Raw genomic sequence first — 18,172 nt, forward strand, 5'->3', positions numbered from 1 at the left:
CCGTATTCTTTAAGGAGTCTTGGGGTCAGGGCTGGTTAGGGAGAAGCTGCCTCGAAGACTCAAAAGAGATGTGTCAGAGAAGATGATAAAGACCCTCTGACCAGATCAAACTCCCCATGCTGCTGCCTAAGAATTGACGATGGCGTGCAATTCTTGTTGGATTTTGGCGGTACTAGGGGTTGAACCAGAAACCATTAAACTGAATCATTTCAAGTAAGTCTATCCCCCCTTTCTCCTGTGAAGTGAATTGTAAGGCTCATGCCTCCAGAGGCTGTGCAAGTTCAAAAGGAGCCACCAATCCCTGTCCGGGTAAGGCTCTCCACTGCAGAAATTCTTAGCATTTCTCTTCTTCCCACCCAAAACGTATCCTTCTTGTGTGGGCAGGAGCCCCCACCTCCTACCATTCCCCAGGGTTGAGATTTCCCCCTCACCAGAATCTCACATCCTCATGAAAATAATCTGATGTCTCGTTATCACTTAATGGAATGGGGGGAGCAGTCCTCTAAGAATGGGACCACGAGTGGGTTCTGGCCTATGGAGGCCTAGGGAGAACCGAGCACTTCTGAAACCAATTGGCACGGGGACAGAGAGGTGGTGCAGGGGCGTCGAGCCTTTGTGTGTTTGCATGTTGCTGTTATAGATGTCTTTGAATTGATGCCTAAGATCCTTCTGAATGCCGTGCTTAGAAATCTTCTGGGGAGAGAGAGAGGGGCCAGGGCCAGGTCAAGGGTCCATGGAGCACCAGACCAGGTGGTCTGCTGCAGGCCTACAGGAGCCCTTGGTGCCAAGGGCACCACCAGAACCAGACTCCAGACAGGTTCCAGATGGTCACTTGGGCCCTGAATGAGTTGCCCCTACCCCTGAACCGGCAGGCCCCCCACGTAAGACGTCACTATTTAATTAGCTGTGTCTGATTAACCAAACTTGGCATTAGACTCCTCTTGCCCTCATCTTTCCCAGCTCCGAATCAATGGCTTTGATATGCTAATTAGGGAGTAATTTAATTTCAAAAGGCCGCAATTAACAAGGGTGTTGTGGACATGCTGTAGTTAAGCGGAGTAATCTAATTTGCATTAGTAACAAGCAGGGACTAATTAGAAGCTTAATTAGACACTTAGATGGCTCTTATGTTTACCTTCTTAATGAGATGGAGTGGGCTCTTTGGTTCTCTCCGTCTCTCTGTCTCTGCCTCTCTGTTAATCCTTCCTTTTGGTCATGGTAATAGGAAGGCGCATTGAATGAGGCTTCCTTGCCAGGGCCTGGTGGAAGCATTGTGATGTCCCCATTCTCCTGGTAAAAGGTGAAATGGAGAAAAAGTGTCGTGCGTAGTGTCTCAGGTCTGTGGATTTGTCACCGCTGGGGTGGGATGCTGGGAAAGGTCTGGGGCTAGACGACCCTGTCTAGTTTGCTGTCTTTGAAGACTGGTTCCTCTTTCAGAGTAAGCCCCAGGCGTGTGGGGAAGAGAAAAGGATCTGAGTGAGGTGGAGGCGGGCAGGGACTGGGAGTGGAATGGCTGTCGTTAAGAAGCACAAGATGCACTTGGAGGTCTAGACCTATAATCAAGGCTAGTCAGGAGGCTGGGGCAGGACAGGCACACATTTAAGATCTGTCTAGTTATAGAGTGAGTTCAAGGCTAGTCTTGGCTCCCTTGGGGAAACCCTGTCTCCTACTTTAGGGGGGAAATGTGTTTTGAAGGGTTGATGTGGTAATAATACCCTTGTCTGACATACATAAGAATCAAGACTCAGTCTCCAGTACCGTATGGAAAGGAAAAGAGACACACAGAATGACAGACACACAGAGGAGGTCTTTCCAGAACACCACACCCTGTTGGGGCACCCATCCTTCTTCCTTTCAGTGCCTAACATAACATTTGCAGAATGGAGGGTGTGTGTGTGTGTGTGTGTGTGTGTGTGTGTGTGTGTGTGTGAGAGAGAGAGAGAGAGAGAGAGAGAGTATGCTTTTCCACCCTGGCTGCAAAACTGTTGGAGGTACCCACTCGTGCCTGCATCCCACTCTGCAGGGTCTGATTTAACTGACCATGGGTAAAGAGGAGGAGCGGTTTATTTTTAAGGCACCATCCGTCCCTCGGAAGAGCCTTAAACACCTTTGTTTGCTTAGGATTCTTTTCACTCTGCCAGAAGCCAGGGCTGTGTTTTCTTCACCTCTGTTTGCCAAGATTACCACTGCAGAACAAGGCCCACTCCCACCTCTGTTCTGGGGTTTGAGCACGCTGCACAGACTTAGGGTTGGGTCCTTATGTGGGGCTGAGACTGTCTGGCAGAATGAGCTGTAAGGATTGGAGGGAAATGGCCCCAGACGTTTCCGAGCCTTCAGGATGAAAGGTCAAATCAGTGGACACATGAAATCAAGAGCTTTAAAGATACACAGTTAAAGAAGCTGGGCGGGGACGCCACAGGTGGGAGATCTGAACACCTGGGCAGTGGAAGCAGAAGAATCAAGGGTTCAAGGTCATCCTCGGCAGAATCGCCAGTTTGAGGTCAGTAGGATTTTGCAGGACTGTGTCTTTGTAGTCAGGAGATTCTCGGGAGTTCCAGGCCATCCTGGTCTATCCAATAAGATCATGTCTCAGGAAACAACAAAACCAAAATGAAGGACAGAGAAGGTGAAGAAGAAGAAGTGATTGTACCTTCTTCTAAGCGAACTGTAGCGGATCCTGTTTTCCTAAGTGAAGGTAGGTGATGTTCAGGTCTCAGACTCTGGGGCTAACGAAATAAACTCTGAGGGCTTGAGAGATAGAACTTGTTAGGTAGACCGGGCTGACCCCAAGTTCCCAGTGACCCTCTTGCCTCTGCCTTCTAAGGGCTTGGATTACAGGCTTATGAAGCCAGACCTGGGTTTTTGCTTTTTTTAAGACAGGATCTAACTGTGCAGCCTGAAACCTCATCCTCTGGCTCAGCCTCCCCAGAGCTGTGATTATAGGCATGGACTACCATACCCAGCATGCATCCTTCCCTCCCAGAATACTATACCAAGATGTATGTCTGTTGCTTTTAGCATTAGAAAATAAAAATTTCAAAACTTAGTGGAGGACCCTCCTCCAGGAGATAGACCCTCCTCCCCCTCAATGCTTCCCAGTCAAAGGCTGTGTGGGTAAGGTAAACTTTTTAATGGGTCATCCTTGCCCTGCCCCTGAGAGGCCTAGAGTTGGGGGCAGGTAGCTCTTAAAGTGCCACACATCATTTAGGGAGGGTCTTTGGATTGGTGCTCAGCCATAGGCGAATGGAGAAGCTGAGATGTGGGCCTCTGATCCACAGATGGGAAGGTTCCCGTGTTCCAGGAAGAAAGGAACTTGGGGACAGGTTTGTTTTGGAGATGAAACCCAGGGCTTTGCTCACTGTGGACAACTGCTATGTACTGAGCTGGGTCCTCAGCCCTGAGTGGCATTATACTTGTGGGTCCTACCTTAACTTTTCTCAAAAGCTGAACAGAGAGCTGGAAGAAAGGGACCGGGCGAACCTTTAAACTGCTACAGGCCCTTTGGGAGTCTGGAACTGCCTTTCTCTGATGGTCTCCTTTGTGCTCGACATCTTATTTGATCCTTGGAGGGGAAAGTTTACCCGTCCCAAATTGAAGATCTGGACACCAAGGTTCAGACTGGTGACCGCTCTGTCCCATGTCATGAATCGTGCCAGGAAAGGGTTAGCAGTAGGATGGCTGCTTGTTGAGGTGGCTGTCCTGCTGAATCCTCCCTACTCCTGGTAGCCTGCAGCCTGTGAAGGTCAGAGCTGCACTGAGAGAGGCCGTGCCTGGGTCCTTGACTTGAGATGCACACTCAACTGCCTGTAGGACCAAGGTCGATGGCTCCGAAGAGCTATTTGCTGTCTGTTTCTTACTAAAGATCCGTTAGCGGGATACTCGGAAAGGACTAGACCGCTAAGGGCTCCACACGTCACCCCATGTCGTGCGCATGCGTGTCTTTGTATGTGCCTAGGAAATGTCACCGCGTCAGAGACCCGTAGCGCTAGAAAGGTCTGAACCCAGTAGGCTCTCTTTTGGGAGATGAAGGCCTTTGCGTGTGCTTTTGGAGCAGACAAGCTAGAGTGTGCCTGACCAGGCCTAGTCATCCATCACCGTTTAGCCTACGCATGGTTCAGCAAACGAAGCTTGCCCTTACATTTGAGGCAGAGCCCCACAAGCGGTTTTATATGCTCCAAAGACACTGTGCGTATATATGAAAGTCTCGAGGATTAAAACCATCATGTGTCTATTTAAATTAGAGCCCCATTTATTCTGTGTACTCATGTCAGACAGAATTCATCTCAGGTGAGAAGGGCTATGTATCATTTCTCTCCCCCTCTGGGAATGTGAGCTCCAGAACTGCAGGTTGAAGCCTACTCTAGGCATACCCAGCCCGGTACACTGTCATGGCCTAAATGCTGTTTGAGACTATGGGTGAAGTACCATTGTTAGTCCAACACCCTTACTTCTGGCTGGCTAGCCGAACACAAGGAGAGACACCCCCCCCACACACACACACACACAAGCGGCCACACTTCAGAGACAGACACTCAGGAAGACAGGAGAGGTCTTGTTGCCACCAGTTGCCTTGGCTGAGCTGAGTCCTTTCGGACTGTTCAGAAAGAACTGCCCTTCAGGCTCTTGTGGCTAGATCTAAGTTTTTAGCTTAATTGGACCCTAAGTGCTTGTTGAGTGAATTCATGACCTTAGTGGCCCATCAGATTGGACCACGGGAAATCTCTTCGCTGAAGTTTGCTCTGGTCCTCGGAGCTCTACTGCCTTAGACAAGCAGGTCAGCATCACTGGGGATATTCAGGCAATACAGATTAACCATCGTATTCAGACCAATAGAATTAGCCTCTCTGATGGAGTTCAATACAAGCACGCTGAAGTTGTGGCTGATTCCCGGGCTCCTTCTCCTCTATGGCATTAGGTTTTAGGACCGTCTCTGTACCCTTGGCAATCAGTTTCCTCGGCTCCTTTTGGAGTTTTAAGTAGACAACATTCACTTTTACTGACCTCAAGTGCGTTCAGCAAGTTTTTGTGACCCACAGGGCTGCAGCTAGACTTAAGTATCAGGCTATCCTCAGGGCCACGATCTGCTTCGGGGGGGGGGGGGGGCACCAGGACTCCGGGTACAGGTGACTCATGGCCACGCCCCCATCTGCCCCCTCGCCAGCTGCCCGTGCGCGCGCTGCTTCCCCGCGGACGTGCGCCCCGAGAGCGCGCTGAAGCTGCGCGGTTCCCTCCCTCCTTCCCTCCCCCGCGGGTAAACTCCGGGCATCCATCAGTCTGTTAATTGCACTAATTAGAGATCGCGGAGGTGTTAATTGGAAAACCCTGGTATTGTGCCTGTTTGGGGGACGAAAACGTCAATAAAAATTAATTGATGAGTTGGCAGGGCGGGCGGCGCGGGTTCGCGGCGAGGCGCAGTGTGTCGTGGCAAATGTTACGGCTCAGATTAAGCGACTGTTAATTAAAACGCGGTGGTAATTAATACTCCCCACGCCATATGGGCCCGCGAAAAGGCACAAAAGGTTTGTCCACGTGTGGGGCTCTGGTGTCTTCCTCTCCTCTTCCTCAAAGCACCTCAGTGCCCGGAGTGCCCTTTTGGCCCCTAGCTAGGTGCAACTCGTCACTTCCGGCAGGGAGGGGACAGGGCGGACCCTGGCTGGTTCAGAGAAGGCATTGCTGTCTTCGTTCCCGCTGGGGTGCGTCACAGAGGCAAAAGCCTCAGGGAAAGTGGGAGCCTCAGATGGCCACAGAGTTCCCCAAAGTGAACGAAGGGTCTGTGGCTTTGACCTAGCTTTCGGACGATGCCTGCTGGAGCCTCGGCCTGGCTATGGCTCCTTACGTGGCCGGACTTTACCAAGGGAATCTGAAAAATGGGAGACTAGGGGGCCTCCAATTCCTGGAGCACACCCACACCATCTAAATTGTCCTCCACTACCCAAAACGACGTATAGTGGGAGAGTAATCTGGGAATGCTCTGGTGAGAGAGCCTAGTCTTAGCAAACTTTAGGGAAATTTTAAAAGATTTGGTGTCCACTCCTTATTGGCTTTTTGAGGGAGGGAAAGGCAGAGCCTGTTGGCTGCTAACTTACCATTCAGCTGGGGTTGGACTTGAACTCCTGATCCTCCCTGCTGACCCTTCTTGAGTGCTGAGATTTGGTAGCACACACCAAGCTCTGGGGGTGGGTGTGTGATTATTGTATGAGGAGTAGCACAGTGGTGTGTGTGTGTGATTATTGTATGAGGAGTAGCCCAGTGACTTGCCCAGGCCACACAACTGGGGCTAAATAATTTAGTCTCGTCTTTACTTTCTCTTCAGCTGCAGATGTTGAGTTACGGATTGTTGCGGGAAGGGATGACTGTGTATTTAGAGGGAACAGGAATATGTAAGGTGGGAGTGTAGGAATGAAGGGGTGGCCAGAGCAGCCAACTAGGATCCATGTTGGGTGGAGCCTTTAGGATAAGGGACTGCGTCTGTGCACTTAGTGGCATCCTGGTGGCTCCCAGCAGCACCCAAATACCACTAGTTTCATATCCACCAATTGCCCTAGGGACTTTTGCCACTCCCCTACCCCCAAATCTTAGGAGCTTCCGAAACCACTTTCTTAAGGAGAGAAGGGAAACTGAGGTCCAGAGATGTAGGAAGGCAAAGGGCTCTTGGCTGACTTGTGACTGAGTTTAGGCTGCCATCTCTCCTAGTTCCTAGGCATTGTAACAAGTCACATCCCAGCACCCCATCCCACTGAACCCTCTAGTTGGCTGGGCCCCAGACACCAGTGCCTGTTCACCCACAGAACAGCCAACTTTGTTACAGCATCCTGCAGAGAGGTGGGTAGGAGGCCTGAGGCTGTTGGCTGTCCGCCTCAGCCTTAGAGAGCAGGTGAGGATTCCTAGAGGGGCTGGTGCTCGTGGGTGGGTGGAAACCTGGAAGCAGGTACATTAGGTGTGTGTCAGCAGGCAAAGGCCACGAGAGAAGGCAGAGCCCTCCATAGGAATGGCTGCTATTCATCCACAGCGCAGAAATGACTTTTTCAAATGCATATAATCTCAAGCATGCAAATGAGAGGTTTGCTTCACCCTGTTCAATTCGAATGATCGGCCCTTGAATAGCTATTATTACACGGTACACGGCCACCATTATGTTGTTCACTTGGTTTTGCTATAGTCCTCCTGCTCCCAGAAACAACGGGCTGGAGGGGACAGGTCTGTTGGCATCCTCTCTTGCAGTCTCCCTTTTCAAAACTTGCTGTTAGAGCTACAACTTCGCTGTGTTCCTGCGAAGGTTGGAAGGGGACCACTTTCCCTTCCCTGGGGGAAGTAGCTGCCAGATTCTCTTTGCTTTCTCCTCTGCGTGCTTACACCCCTGAGGCGCTAGTCTTTGTCCCCTGGGGCCCAGGAGTTCTCAGATCTCAGAGCAGCTAGTCTGGGATGCTGAGCTGGCAGCTGCTTTCTACCCCAGCAGGGCTGGAATCAGAGGAGCCGGAGAGCTGAGTGGGCAGTGGGCTCCCTGCTGTCTTCCTATTTCCTCACACCCAGCTGAGGCACAGGCCTGAGTGGGGGAAGTTGCTCCTGTAGTTTGAGGGGTGGGTGGTTTCAGGGGAGGGGGCTGAAGCCCTGGGCTGTGGTGGGTGGAGGCCAGAGCCCACCCCATCCATCAATTGGTAGCTACCAGCCCTGGGGCTGACACTGCCATTAAAGGCTTGGAACCAAGTGCTTAATCTCTTCCAAACCATCGCCCCCATACCCTAACCCTGCTCTAGCTCCCCTCAGAACTCAGGAGTGGGAGCCACTGACAGGAGAACACAGTGAGACTAAGGCCACTTCAGCTGTATGAGGATTCCCTCTCCCAACCCTTACAAGAGACAGTTCAGAGTCAGAAACTGAGAAGACACCCAGAGCAGTGGCGTGGCCTCTCTGCACCCCCAACCCCCTCCCACTCTGCCTCCAGCAGGGATAAAGACTGAGCAAGTGGTCCAGGGGAGCAAAAGAAAGGCTTAAATGTAGGGACGAGAGGCAGAAGCTACTGGGAGGCAGAAGCTACCCTGGGAAGAGGAGTAATTCAGCTCCCTCCTACAGGTTCCCTAATTTGAAGGGCCTCCTCCAATTGGCTGAGAGAGACAGTGGGCTCAAGGGGCTTGATTGCTGTGTGATGTCAGACAGACCTTTAACTTCTCTGAACTCATCATCTCTGCCCTCACAATTAGGTAGATGGAGAGTGGTTTGGGGGGGGGTTAGGGAGGGTGTTCCTTAGGCAGGTGCTTTGAGTGTCTTGAAAGAACTCCAAGAGACTAGGACTAAATACTTTTGACAGACAAGGAAACTGAGATTTAGAGAATTTGAGACGTATGTTAAACCAGAATCCATAGTGGGTACCAACTGTTCCCTTTAGGGTGATTATTCATGGGGTAATAGAATATAGAACTGGAGAAGTGCTTTGTGTCTGTGTGCCCGTGTACGTACGTACGTGTGTGTGTGTGTGTGTGTGTGTGTGTGTGTGTGTCTGTCTGTCTGTCTGTCTGTCTGTCTGTGTGTGTGTGAATGTGTGTGTGTGTCACTAGTTGTGTGTCACTAGTTAGTGCTGGTTAGGGGTGTAGCTGAGGCAGTCTTACTGTAGAGCTCTGGCTAGTTAGGAATTTGTAATGCTTCTGGGTCGGTTGCAGGCATGCACCTGGGGTCAAAGGTATACACACTTCTAGCCTCAGAGTGGCTTTTTATGCTAAACGTCCCCCATCTGAGGTCTGTATGTCGAGCTGGTGAGAGGTTAGACTTCTACAACTAAGGGAAGGGAACTGAGCTCTCCCTGTGCCTCCCTGCTCCAAGCACACCTCTCTGGAGAATTCACAGCCACTCCATGTCACCCATACCTCAGGAGAGGGATTTAGGCCTTCACACTCAAGCTTTGAGTAAAGGGATGATGGCTTTTAATTAATTCATTTGGACTTTTTATTTTTCAGATTGTGTGTGTGTGTGTGTGTGTGTATGTGTGTGTATGAGTGTGTGTGTGTGTGTGTGTGTGTGTGTAGATGCTCACTTGTGTGGGTGTCTGAGGAGGCCAGAGAGGTCGTCAGATGGCCTGAAGCTGGAGTGATGACAGGCAGTTATGAACACTCCTTTGTGGGTGCTGGGAACTGAAAGCAAGAGCTGTTACCCTCTAAGCCATCTTTCCAGCCCTGTGTTTCTATGTTTGAGGCACAGTCTACAGTAGCCCAGGTTGGCCTGGAAATCCTCCCACCACACCTCCCAAACTGAGATTATACACAGGTTTTTTTTTTCCTTCTTTCTTCTCCCCCAACCCCACTTATATAGACCGCTGGATGGGAATGGAAGGCAAACCCATACTCTATCCTTAAATTACATGGGGCAGGGCTTGCTAGGACTTGATCTAGGGAATCCAGCCTGCCGAGCCTTTACCTAAGCCTATACCCTCAGCCTCCGTTTTCCCATCCGTGAAATGGGTGTTAAGTACAGACTTCACTGCGCTGGCGAGGACGACTCCCGTGCTGTGTGTAGTAAGAAATAAGATAGAACAGCTGCTTTGGTAGCTAGGCTAAGGGCTTAAGACTTGATGGAAGGTGAGAGCTGGCGCTGAGGACAGCTGGTCTCCTGTGTCGTCTATGTCTAGGGACTTCTGTGACCTGGGGAAAGCAGTTCCTGCCCCCAGGGGACTCCATATCTATGTAGGAACAGAAGCAAGGGCCATTTACTGGTGGAAAAGGAAGAGATTTGTTAGGTCCCAGCTATGAGGAGAGACTGAAACAGGTTTAGGACCCCGAGGGAAGAAACAAGGGCTCACCTCCTACCCTCCCCCATTTAGTCTTACTGGAAAGGGGAAATGGGAGATTGCAGGGAAGAAGCCTCGGCTTCAGTGTGTTGCTGGCTGCCCCTCATCCAGGTTCCTAAGGAAGGGATGGCACTAAGAGGGTCTCAGGAGGAGCTCCTGGGAAGTTGAGGAAGAGACACCCCAGAACGGGAGTGGGGGAGGTGGCTGGTGGTGGTGGGGCAGCTTTCAGTTGCAGTCCCAGGTAGAACCTGCTCTGCCCAGCTCTTCTTGAGCCTCAGCCCCTCCCCCATGTCTCCACTCCAGGTCCCGATAGAGCGGCAATGATGGTGGAGTCTGCATCGGAGACAATCAGGTCGGCTCCGTCTGGTCAGAACGGCGTGGGCAGCCTCTCTGCGCAGGCTGATGGCGGTGGTGGGGCCGGGACCGCAGGCACGGCCCCGGCTGCGGGCAGGGACGCCTCAGGCAGGGAAGCGGCCAGCGGAGCTGACAGCAACGGCGAGATGAGCCCCGCGGAGCTTCTGCACTTCCAACAGCAACAGGTAGGAGCAGGCTGACCTCCCCAGGCCTTTATCCCCGCACCCTCTGGGGTCAATCATTGCTCTGTCTCGCCCAGCAGCCTGGCTTTCGTAAGAAGGGCCAGCCTCCAGGGCCTTCCCTATGTGTTTCCTGTTCTGATGGCTAGCCTGGGCCTGAGGAGCTCTAAGTGGTACTGGGAGCCCAAGTTTATGGAGTTTGAAATAGTCCCAGCAAAGCCATAAGGACCGACAGCCGCCTGGCCAGCAGGCTTTGAAAGTCTGTTTTGAGTGTGTGGGTGTCTTGGCTCTTGTAGGCGTGTGGCTGGGAAAGTGGCTATATTAGCAGGGTTGGGAGAGGTGCTGTGCACACTGGAATGTCTTTATTTCTACTTTGAGCCATCCGCTATTCCGAGTCTACTTAGGTCCCTGAACCGTGCTGTGAAGAGGTTGAACTTAAGGCACCGATGGCCAAAGCATCTAGAAGAGGTACTAGGAAAGCAGGAGAGAGGCAGTCGCATGCATACATACATGCATGCATGCATACATACATGTGTATATACTACATACATACATACTACATACTATATACATGCATACATACATACATTCTTATTAAGATTTATTTTTATATCTTTAATTATGTGTATGTCTGCATTTTGCACACTTGTGAGTTTGGATGCCTGCAAAGGCCTGAAGTGTCAGGTATCAAGAAGCTGGAGTTATAAATGGTTGTGAGCAACCTGATAGGGGTTCTGGGAATCGAACTCAGGTCTGCTGGTTGAACAACAAATATTCTTAATATTTGTTGCCACCTCTGCGGCCTGGGCTTGTTTTAAAGGCTCACACTAGGACCCCAGTGTGTGTTCCCTTTCCTCTTCTATGACTGAAATGTCCGCCCTGAAGGGCAGCCCCCGAGAGTTCAGGCCCGGCCTCTCTGAAGCTGTGGGGGCATTAGGTGGAGAACACAGTTATGGATGAACATGGCCCCTTGGTCCCAGCTCCACCCAGGGGTTAGAGTGGAAGGGGTCACACTTAAAGAGTTCAGAAGAACCAGCCCAGCCAGCCCAGCCTTGGGGTCTTTTCTGATTTTGCCCTGGCACTTAGGGGCTCAGGGGGGAGGGTGGAACAGGAGAACCCCAGATGTACCTCACACCACCCTTCTCTGCTCTGTAACCAGGGCCTTCATGCCTCCTCCAGCCTTCTCTCCAACCCAGGCTCCTAAACCACACCACACCACATCCCCATAACACCCAAGGCTTCAGGCTTTAACTGAAGGTTACTGGTACTGCAACTGATGAGAGGGCTTCAAAGCAGGGACAGAAAGAACCCGTCCTCGGTCTCAGCAGGATCAGAAGCAGACAGGTATGACACTCATTCAAGTAGGTGTGAACAGGTTGAGGACTTACAGGGTTCTGTGAGGGTTGCTTGCATATGTGCGTTCCTGCGTGTGGAGGTCAGCGATGGATTTAGGGTGCCTGTGGGGTTTTTGGTTTGTTTCTGTTTGTTGGTTTTGTTTTGAGACAAGGTCTCACTCTGTAGCATGGCTGGCCTGGAACTCAGAATTTCTGCCTCTGCTGAGATTAAAGGAGTAAGCCACCGTACCTGGCATCTTTTTTTTTTTTATGTTACATTTGTGAGTATGTGTGTGTGTCTGTCTCTGTGTGTGTGTCTGTCTGTGTGTGTGTGTGTTTGTGTGTGTGTCTGTGTGTGTGTTCATGAGTGTGTGTCCATGTGTGTGTGTATTTGTGAGTGTGTGTGAGTGTGTGTGTATATCTGTGTGTGTCCGTGAGTGTGTGTCTGTGTGTGTGTCTGTGTGTGTGTGAGTGTGTATATCTGTGTGTGTCCGTGAGTGTGTGTGTATCTGTGTGTGTGTGTATATCTGTGTGTGTGTCCGTGAGTGTGTGTGTGTCTGTGTGTGTGTGTCTCTGTATGTGTGAGTGTGTGTATCTGTGTGTGTGTCCGTGTATGTGTGTCTGTGTGTGTATATTTGTGTGTGTGTCTCTGTGTGTGTGTGTGTCTGTGTTTGTGTGTGTGTGTCTGTCTGTGTGTCTTTGTGTCCGTGAGTGTGTCCGTGTGTGTCTGTGTGTCTGTGTGTGTCTGTGTCCGTGACTGTGTCCGTGTGTGTGTGTGTCCATGTGTGTGTCTGTGTGTGTGTCTCTGTGTGTGTGTATATTTGTGAGTGTATGTCTGTATGTGTGTCTGTGTGTGTCTGTCTGTGTGTGTCTGTGTGTGTGTGTCTCTGTGTGTGTCTGTGTGTGTGTCTGTGTGTATGTCTGTCTGTGTGTGTCTGTGTGTGTGTGTGTCTGTGTGTGTGTCCATGTGTGTATGTCTGTGTGTGTCTGTGTGTGTCCGTGAGTGTGTCCGTGTGTGTGTTCGTGTGTGTGTGTGTGTGTGTGTGTGTGTGTGTGGTGTTCACATGCCACAGTGCATTTATGAAGCTTTGGAGAGTTCTTTTCTACCATGTGCGACCGAGGGATCAAACAGTCTTCAGGGATCTATGGTCCTTGGGAGTTGGTGGTCAATCTCCTCTCCCTTCCTAAGCAGTCTCTGTGGGAAGAGACCCACTGAGTCTGTGCTTTCTGATGGAGCAGAATCCTATTTTTTTAAATATCAAAACCTAACCAAACCTGGGCTGGAGCAGTGACCCAACAGTTAACACCACTTGTTGCTCCTGCAGAGGCCTTAGGCTTGGTTCACAGTACCCATGTGCAGCTCAACTCCAGCCTCGGGGATTTGGTGCCCTCTTCTGGCCTCTGTAGGTACCTGCACTCATAATTTAAAATAGACATAATTAAAAATAATTCTTAAAAACTGTACTCCTAGAAGTTTCCAGAGGCCACGTGTTTCATATGACTGTTTTGGGCCCCACTACATCTCTTTGCAAAGAGAACTATTCAAAATTTCAGTTGTGGCCAGGGGTCAGAGCATCCGCCTAAAATAAAAACAACATAGGACCAGCAAAATGACTCAGAGGCTTGCCACCAAGCCTGACAACCTGAGTTCAATCTGTAGGACCCACAAGGTAGAAGGAACTCACTGATTCCAACAGGCTGCCTCCTGACCTCCACATATGCACTGTGGCTCCTGTATGCATATACATCCTCACAAAATAAATAAATGAAATGTAATTTTCAAAAGCAAAATAGAAGGCTTGCCACGAGGCATAAACACAGGCCTCTGGGTAATGGGGGAGATGTTTGGGTGGGAGAAGGAAGGACCATCTGTGCCAATCAAGTTTCTGGGCTCTGCCCTATACACAGGCCACGACTTCCCATCACAATTCCATGGTCCAGTTGTTCCCGTTTGTTTTAAGTACCATCCCAAAGTCCTGGAAAATCCTGTATCGCCTTCACAAATAAACCGGGATGGGGATATGGAGGCGGGCAGAGACCTGTTTTATCCATTTGGGCTCACCCTGGGGGAAGTGCCCAGGGCCAAGGAAAATATGTGAGACTTAAAAAAGGAAGGTTTCATTGGCTCTAAGACTGACATTTTTAACCAAAGTGAAACCACAGTGTGAGGGTCGTTCTCCCACTTCTAACAGACAAATGGGGGCTGTGTCCCTACCCACCCCTCCACACACACAGATGTTATGTTATTATTGGTAGGGTAAGCAAGATGGAGAAAAGGAAGTTGCTCTGTTGGGTCTACCCGCCTTTCAGCCACAAGCAGGAAGTCTGCAGAAGACAGCTTTTGGATTTGCCCTGTGTTAAAATGTCATTAAGTTACCTTGCCCTCCCTGGGGCGGGGGCCATGTCATTCCCACATCACAGAAGAGGCAGCACAGACAGCTCCCGGCTGCCTCCTGGCTCAGCACTCCCTCCTTGTGGCTCCCACTACAGGTACCCAGTCACCTACATGATGTGGAAGGAAGAGCTCCTCACACACAGTAGGTGCTAAACCAGCGTGTGCGTGCTTGGCGAGTGTGAATACTTCTTGCCTGACTGTAAGGGTCTCTTTTTTTTTTTTTTTTCTGGAGCTGAGGACCGAACCCAGGGCCTTGTGCTTGCTAGGCAAGTGCTCTACCACTGAGCTAAATCCCCAAACCCTAAGGGCCTCTTAAAACAAGAAAAAGAGACAAGACCCACTGGGTCATTAGCTGAGTGAACGCAAGCTCCTGAGGGCCATAGTGGATGAAGAAACGCAGCAGTGGAAAGTTGTCCCCAGGCTCACAGCGTAGCGCTGGGGCACCGGTGTGCACCTACATACACACTAATAAAAACATTAACTAAAGAATGCAGAGGGTTGGGGATTTAGCTCAGTGGTAGAGCGCTTGCCTAGCAAGCGCAAGGCCCTGGGTTCGGTCCCCAGCTCCGAAAAAAAGAAAAGAAAAAAAAAAAAGAATGCAGGAAACAAAAGCAAATTTAAAGCCAAGTGTAGTTACACACGCCAGTAATCCCAGCACCAGGAAGCTGAGGCCAGAGCACCTCAAGTTTAAGAACCGTCTGGGCTACTTGGTGAGACCCTGATCAAACCTCAGTGGTCCTGGGGCTCTGGAGATGGCTGAGTGAAGACGGTGCGTACGTGAGAACCTGAGCTTGGATCCCTGGCACCCACATAAAAGTTGGATGTCATGGGACAAACCTATAATCCCAGCATAGCGTGTCTGGGTGACAGGGAGAGAGAGGAATCCCCCGATATGGCTGGCCACTTAGTCTAGTTTAAACTCTAAGCCCCAGGTTCAGTGAGAGACACTGTCTCAGTAAGGTGGGAATCTGCGCCTGCAGGGCGAGGTGTGTGTGTGTGTGTGTGTGTGTGTGTGTGTGTGTGTGTGTGTGTGTGTGTTACAATTTAAATACATTGCACACATGTCCATAACCCTTGAAGCGTAAATAATTAAAAAAACAGTAATGTGATAAAGCAACGGAGGAAGATATCCCACTGTCAGTTGCTGACCTCGACACATGCACCTGCACAGGTGAGCATGCTGGCACACACGTGTGAACATACACACACACGTGTGAACACACATGCACACACATGCATCCCTGCGGAACATGGTAGTACAAGAAAACACAAAGGCTGGATGCCAAGAAAGTCAAGTTCGTCCTCAGGCACCCAGAGTTGGAGGCTTACATGAATCCCTGTGTCAGAAAAAGGGACACAGGGAGGACTCTGCCCGCTGCCCTAAGTGGCCACTCTTGGTGCCTGCTTAGAGGCAGAGAGGTTTGACAGAATAAGTCTGCAGGTCACATTTTGCCCTCTTGCCTTCCAGGGTGTCCCAGCCCAGATCCCTTTGTCTGTGGGTCCCTGTCTGTCTGCTGTGGGTAAACAAATTGAGTCCTGGCCTTTGGGAGTAATGAGTTGAGAGACAGCTAGACAGGGCTGGTCAGACGGCAGGCAGGCAGGCGGGCGGGCGGGCGGGCGGTGACAGGACCTTAGGCTGGAGCAAACAGTACGGAAGAGGGCAACCACATCACTTCAGAACAAGAGCGGGTGCTCCTGTTTCCATTGCAACCCCAGGCTGTGACCTTGTTTAAACAGAGGTGAAGGGACATCCCGGCTTAGCTGCCAGGTAAGTTCTGGCTGCACTGAGTCTCTTGCTGTCCCAGTTCAGTATTTCCCAGAGCCTTTATTAGTAACAGAGTCACTGGGGTGCCAAGCTCTGTTGTTAACTCTAGGGCTTTCCTCACATCAGTTGCTACACTCTCTGCGGAGACTCGATCCTCTGATGGTGGTGTGGGAGGACTTTCAGATGCTTTAGCAGAAACACTAGGGCAGGGGGTGAGGCTCAGTCGGTAGAGTGCTTGCCCTACATACACAGTGCCTCGGGTTCGAGCCCCAGCGTAAACTGGGCACGATGTCACAGGCCTGTAGCACTCATACTTGGAAGGTGGAGACAGAAACGTAAGAAGGTCAAGTTCATCCGCCACCTTATGGAGTTGGAGGCCACCCTGAGCGAGGGACAGTGGAGCCTTATTTTGCCTCTGCTACTGAAAATGCTGTGTGGACCCACAGATACCCTTTGGGTTTAGGCTGTGAGAGGTGGGCCCCTGGTTTTGGAAGAAGGTCTTAGACCTTCTTGGTTTGCTGTCAGCCAGCTGGACTTGGAGCCAGGAAGGCTGGACTGGCAGGATGGGGATATGCAGAGCCTCTGGCCATCGAGCTGAAAGGCTCCTGGGCCCCTGGACCCAGCGGTTCCCATTGTCCTTGGGTTGCAGGGGTGACAGGTCAGGGAGGGTCACCAGAGGGTTGCCTAGCGGCTGGGAACTCCCACTGCAGTTGCCACAGCAACCGGGCCAAATCCCACCCTGGTCACATCCTGTGAGGGAGATTCAAAAGGGTGGGGGGGCTCAGCACAGTAATGGGCTTTTAACTCACCCCCTCTGAAGAGAAAGAGGTGGGGGTTGGGGAGGCAGGGGGTTGGGGGAGGGGAGGAGAAGACTAGAAAGAGTCTTTCCCCCATCTGGCCCTCTTCTGCCCAAGCTACTTAGAAGGGCTGGGTGGAGAGGGAGCGTCCAGAGGGGATCAGCCCCGCCCCACTGCACACAGGCAGCCAACAGTTGTCTGAAGGCTTCCTGCTGGTCAGGGGCCCCCGTGTCTTCTGTACTCCAGCCTCATGCCCTGGATTCCTCTGTGTCAGCCTGGCCCCTGTACCCAACTTCTCTTTGTCCAACTGGGGATGGACTTCCTCCCCAGAGGAGCTGGGGTATAGGGACAGAGACTGCCCAGGGCGAGGAGCGCTTCGGAATTGTACTTCAGCGCAGAAGTATATGGGGAAAGACTGCCCTCCGTTTCCTGAATTAGTAAGCCAAAGGTCATCCTCTTGCCAAGAGGTAGCCCCTTTAGGAGAGAGGAAAGGGCCCAAGGCCTGGGTGAGGGCCCCCCTTTCACGGCAGAGGGTTTGTCCCCATTGAGGAGGATTGAGGGGCTAGAGGAGGATTTGTGGGATCTTTTTTTCACCTGAAAGCAAAGGGCTTAGGGTAGGGTTGTATCCTAGCCACCCATAGGGCTCCCCTAAAACCTTCAATGGGAGCTAGTGTTGCTCTGAGATGCTCTTATAGGAGTCCTGGGGAAGGAAGGGATCTGCCAGTTTGTAGTCTAAACCCAGCCCCCTGTAGAATTAGCTGGGGCGAGGCAGTGCAGACAGACCTGCTTCCAGAGAATTCTACAGCTAAGACAGAGAGAGGACCTGACTGTGAACTACGCTCTCCACCTCTGCACTGTCCTTGTCAGTGGCCGGATAGCATCCCTTCAAACGCTGAGAATGCTGTCCTGTCTCTCGCAATACTGCAGCACCTTGCCAAGCTGGCTGTGGCTGGCACAGGGAGCTAGGCTGTCGAGAAGCTCACCTGTGTTGGTGTCTGCAAGGGAAGGATGGAGGAACCTTCCAAGGACAGAGTCCTTTCTGTGCTGCAGACCCTCCTTTGCTCTGCACCTGCAGAGGCCAGCCTCTTCACGAGGAGGGAGCCCTCTGTAGAGTTGGCAGGGAGAATCTGCGACTGTACCAGGATGTCTTCCACCCTCCGGGGCCTGTCTGCGTGTGCTTCGCTGGGTTTCATTTTAATGGTTCTAATTTGAGAATGTGCCGATGTCATTTTTACGAGGTTGGTGTAAAAAAAAAATTTACAGCCTTTTCCCAAAAAGCTTTCTTGAGAGAGAGAGAGAGAGAGAGAGAGAGAGAGAGAGAGAGAGAGAGATCCAAAGGAAGAAAAGTAGAATCACTTTGGGAGTTTTATAGTCTCCCCCACCACACAGTTTTTGCCTCCCCCTTCCTGTGTGATTTCCTCTTTATGTCTCTTCATTGGAGGACAAAGCCTTACTAGTCAAGAACCTGTGTCTTTTCCTGAGGTTAGTTCCCTCCGTGCTGCTTGACACGGACCTCAGGCCTCTGACCCCCTCTCCCTGCCACCCCCTCCTATCTGTCCAAAAAGAGTTCTAA

General features: G+C 51.2%; 1 protein-coding gene across 6 annotated transcripts in view; it reads left to right on the top strand.

Annotated features, from left to right (window-relative positions):
• Positions 1-18,172, top strand: part of Foxp4 (forkhead box P4) — a 56,651-nt gene that overhangs the window by 8,987 nt on the left and 29,492 nt on the right. For all 6 annotated transcript variants that reach the window (XM_087566586.1, XM_087566588.1, XM_087566587.1 and 3 more), the window contains 1 exon segment: positions 10,079-10,314. In XM_087566586.1, the coding sequence (XP_087422712.1) occupies positions 10,096-10,314 (219 nt within the window). In that variant the 5' untranslated portion in view covers positions 10,079-10,095.

The sequence above is a fragment of the Rattus norvegicus genome, chromosome 9, assembly GCF_021556685.1.
Source record: "Rattus norvegicus strain SHRSP/BbbUtx chromosome 9, alternate assembly SHRSP_T2T, whole genome shotgun sequence".
NCBI lineage: Eukaryota > Metazoa > Chordata > Mammalia > Rodentia > Muridae > Rattus > Rattus norvegicus.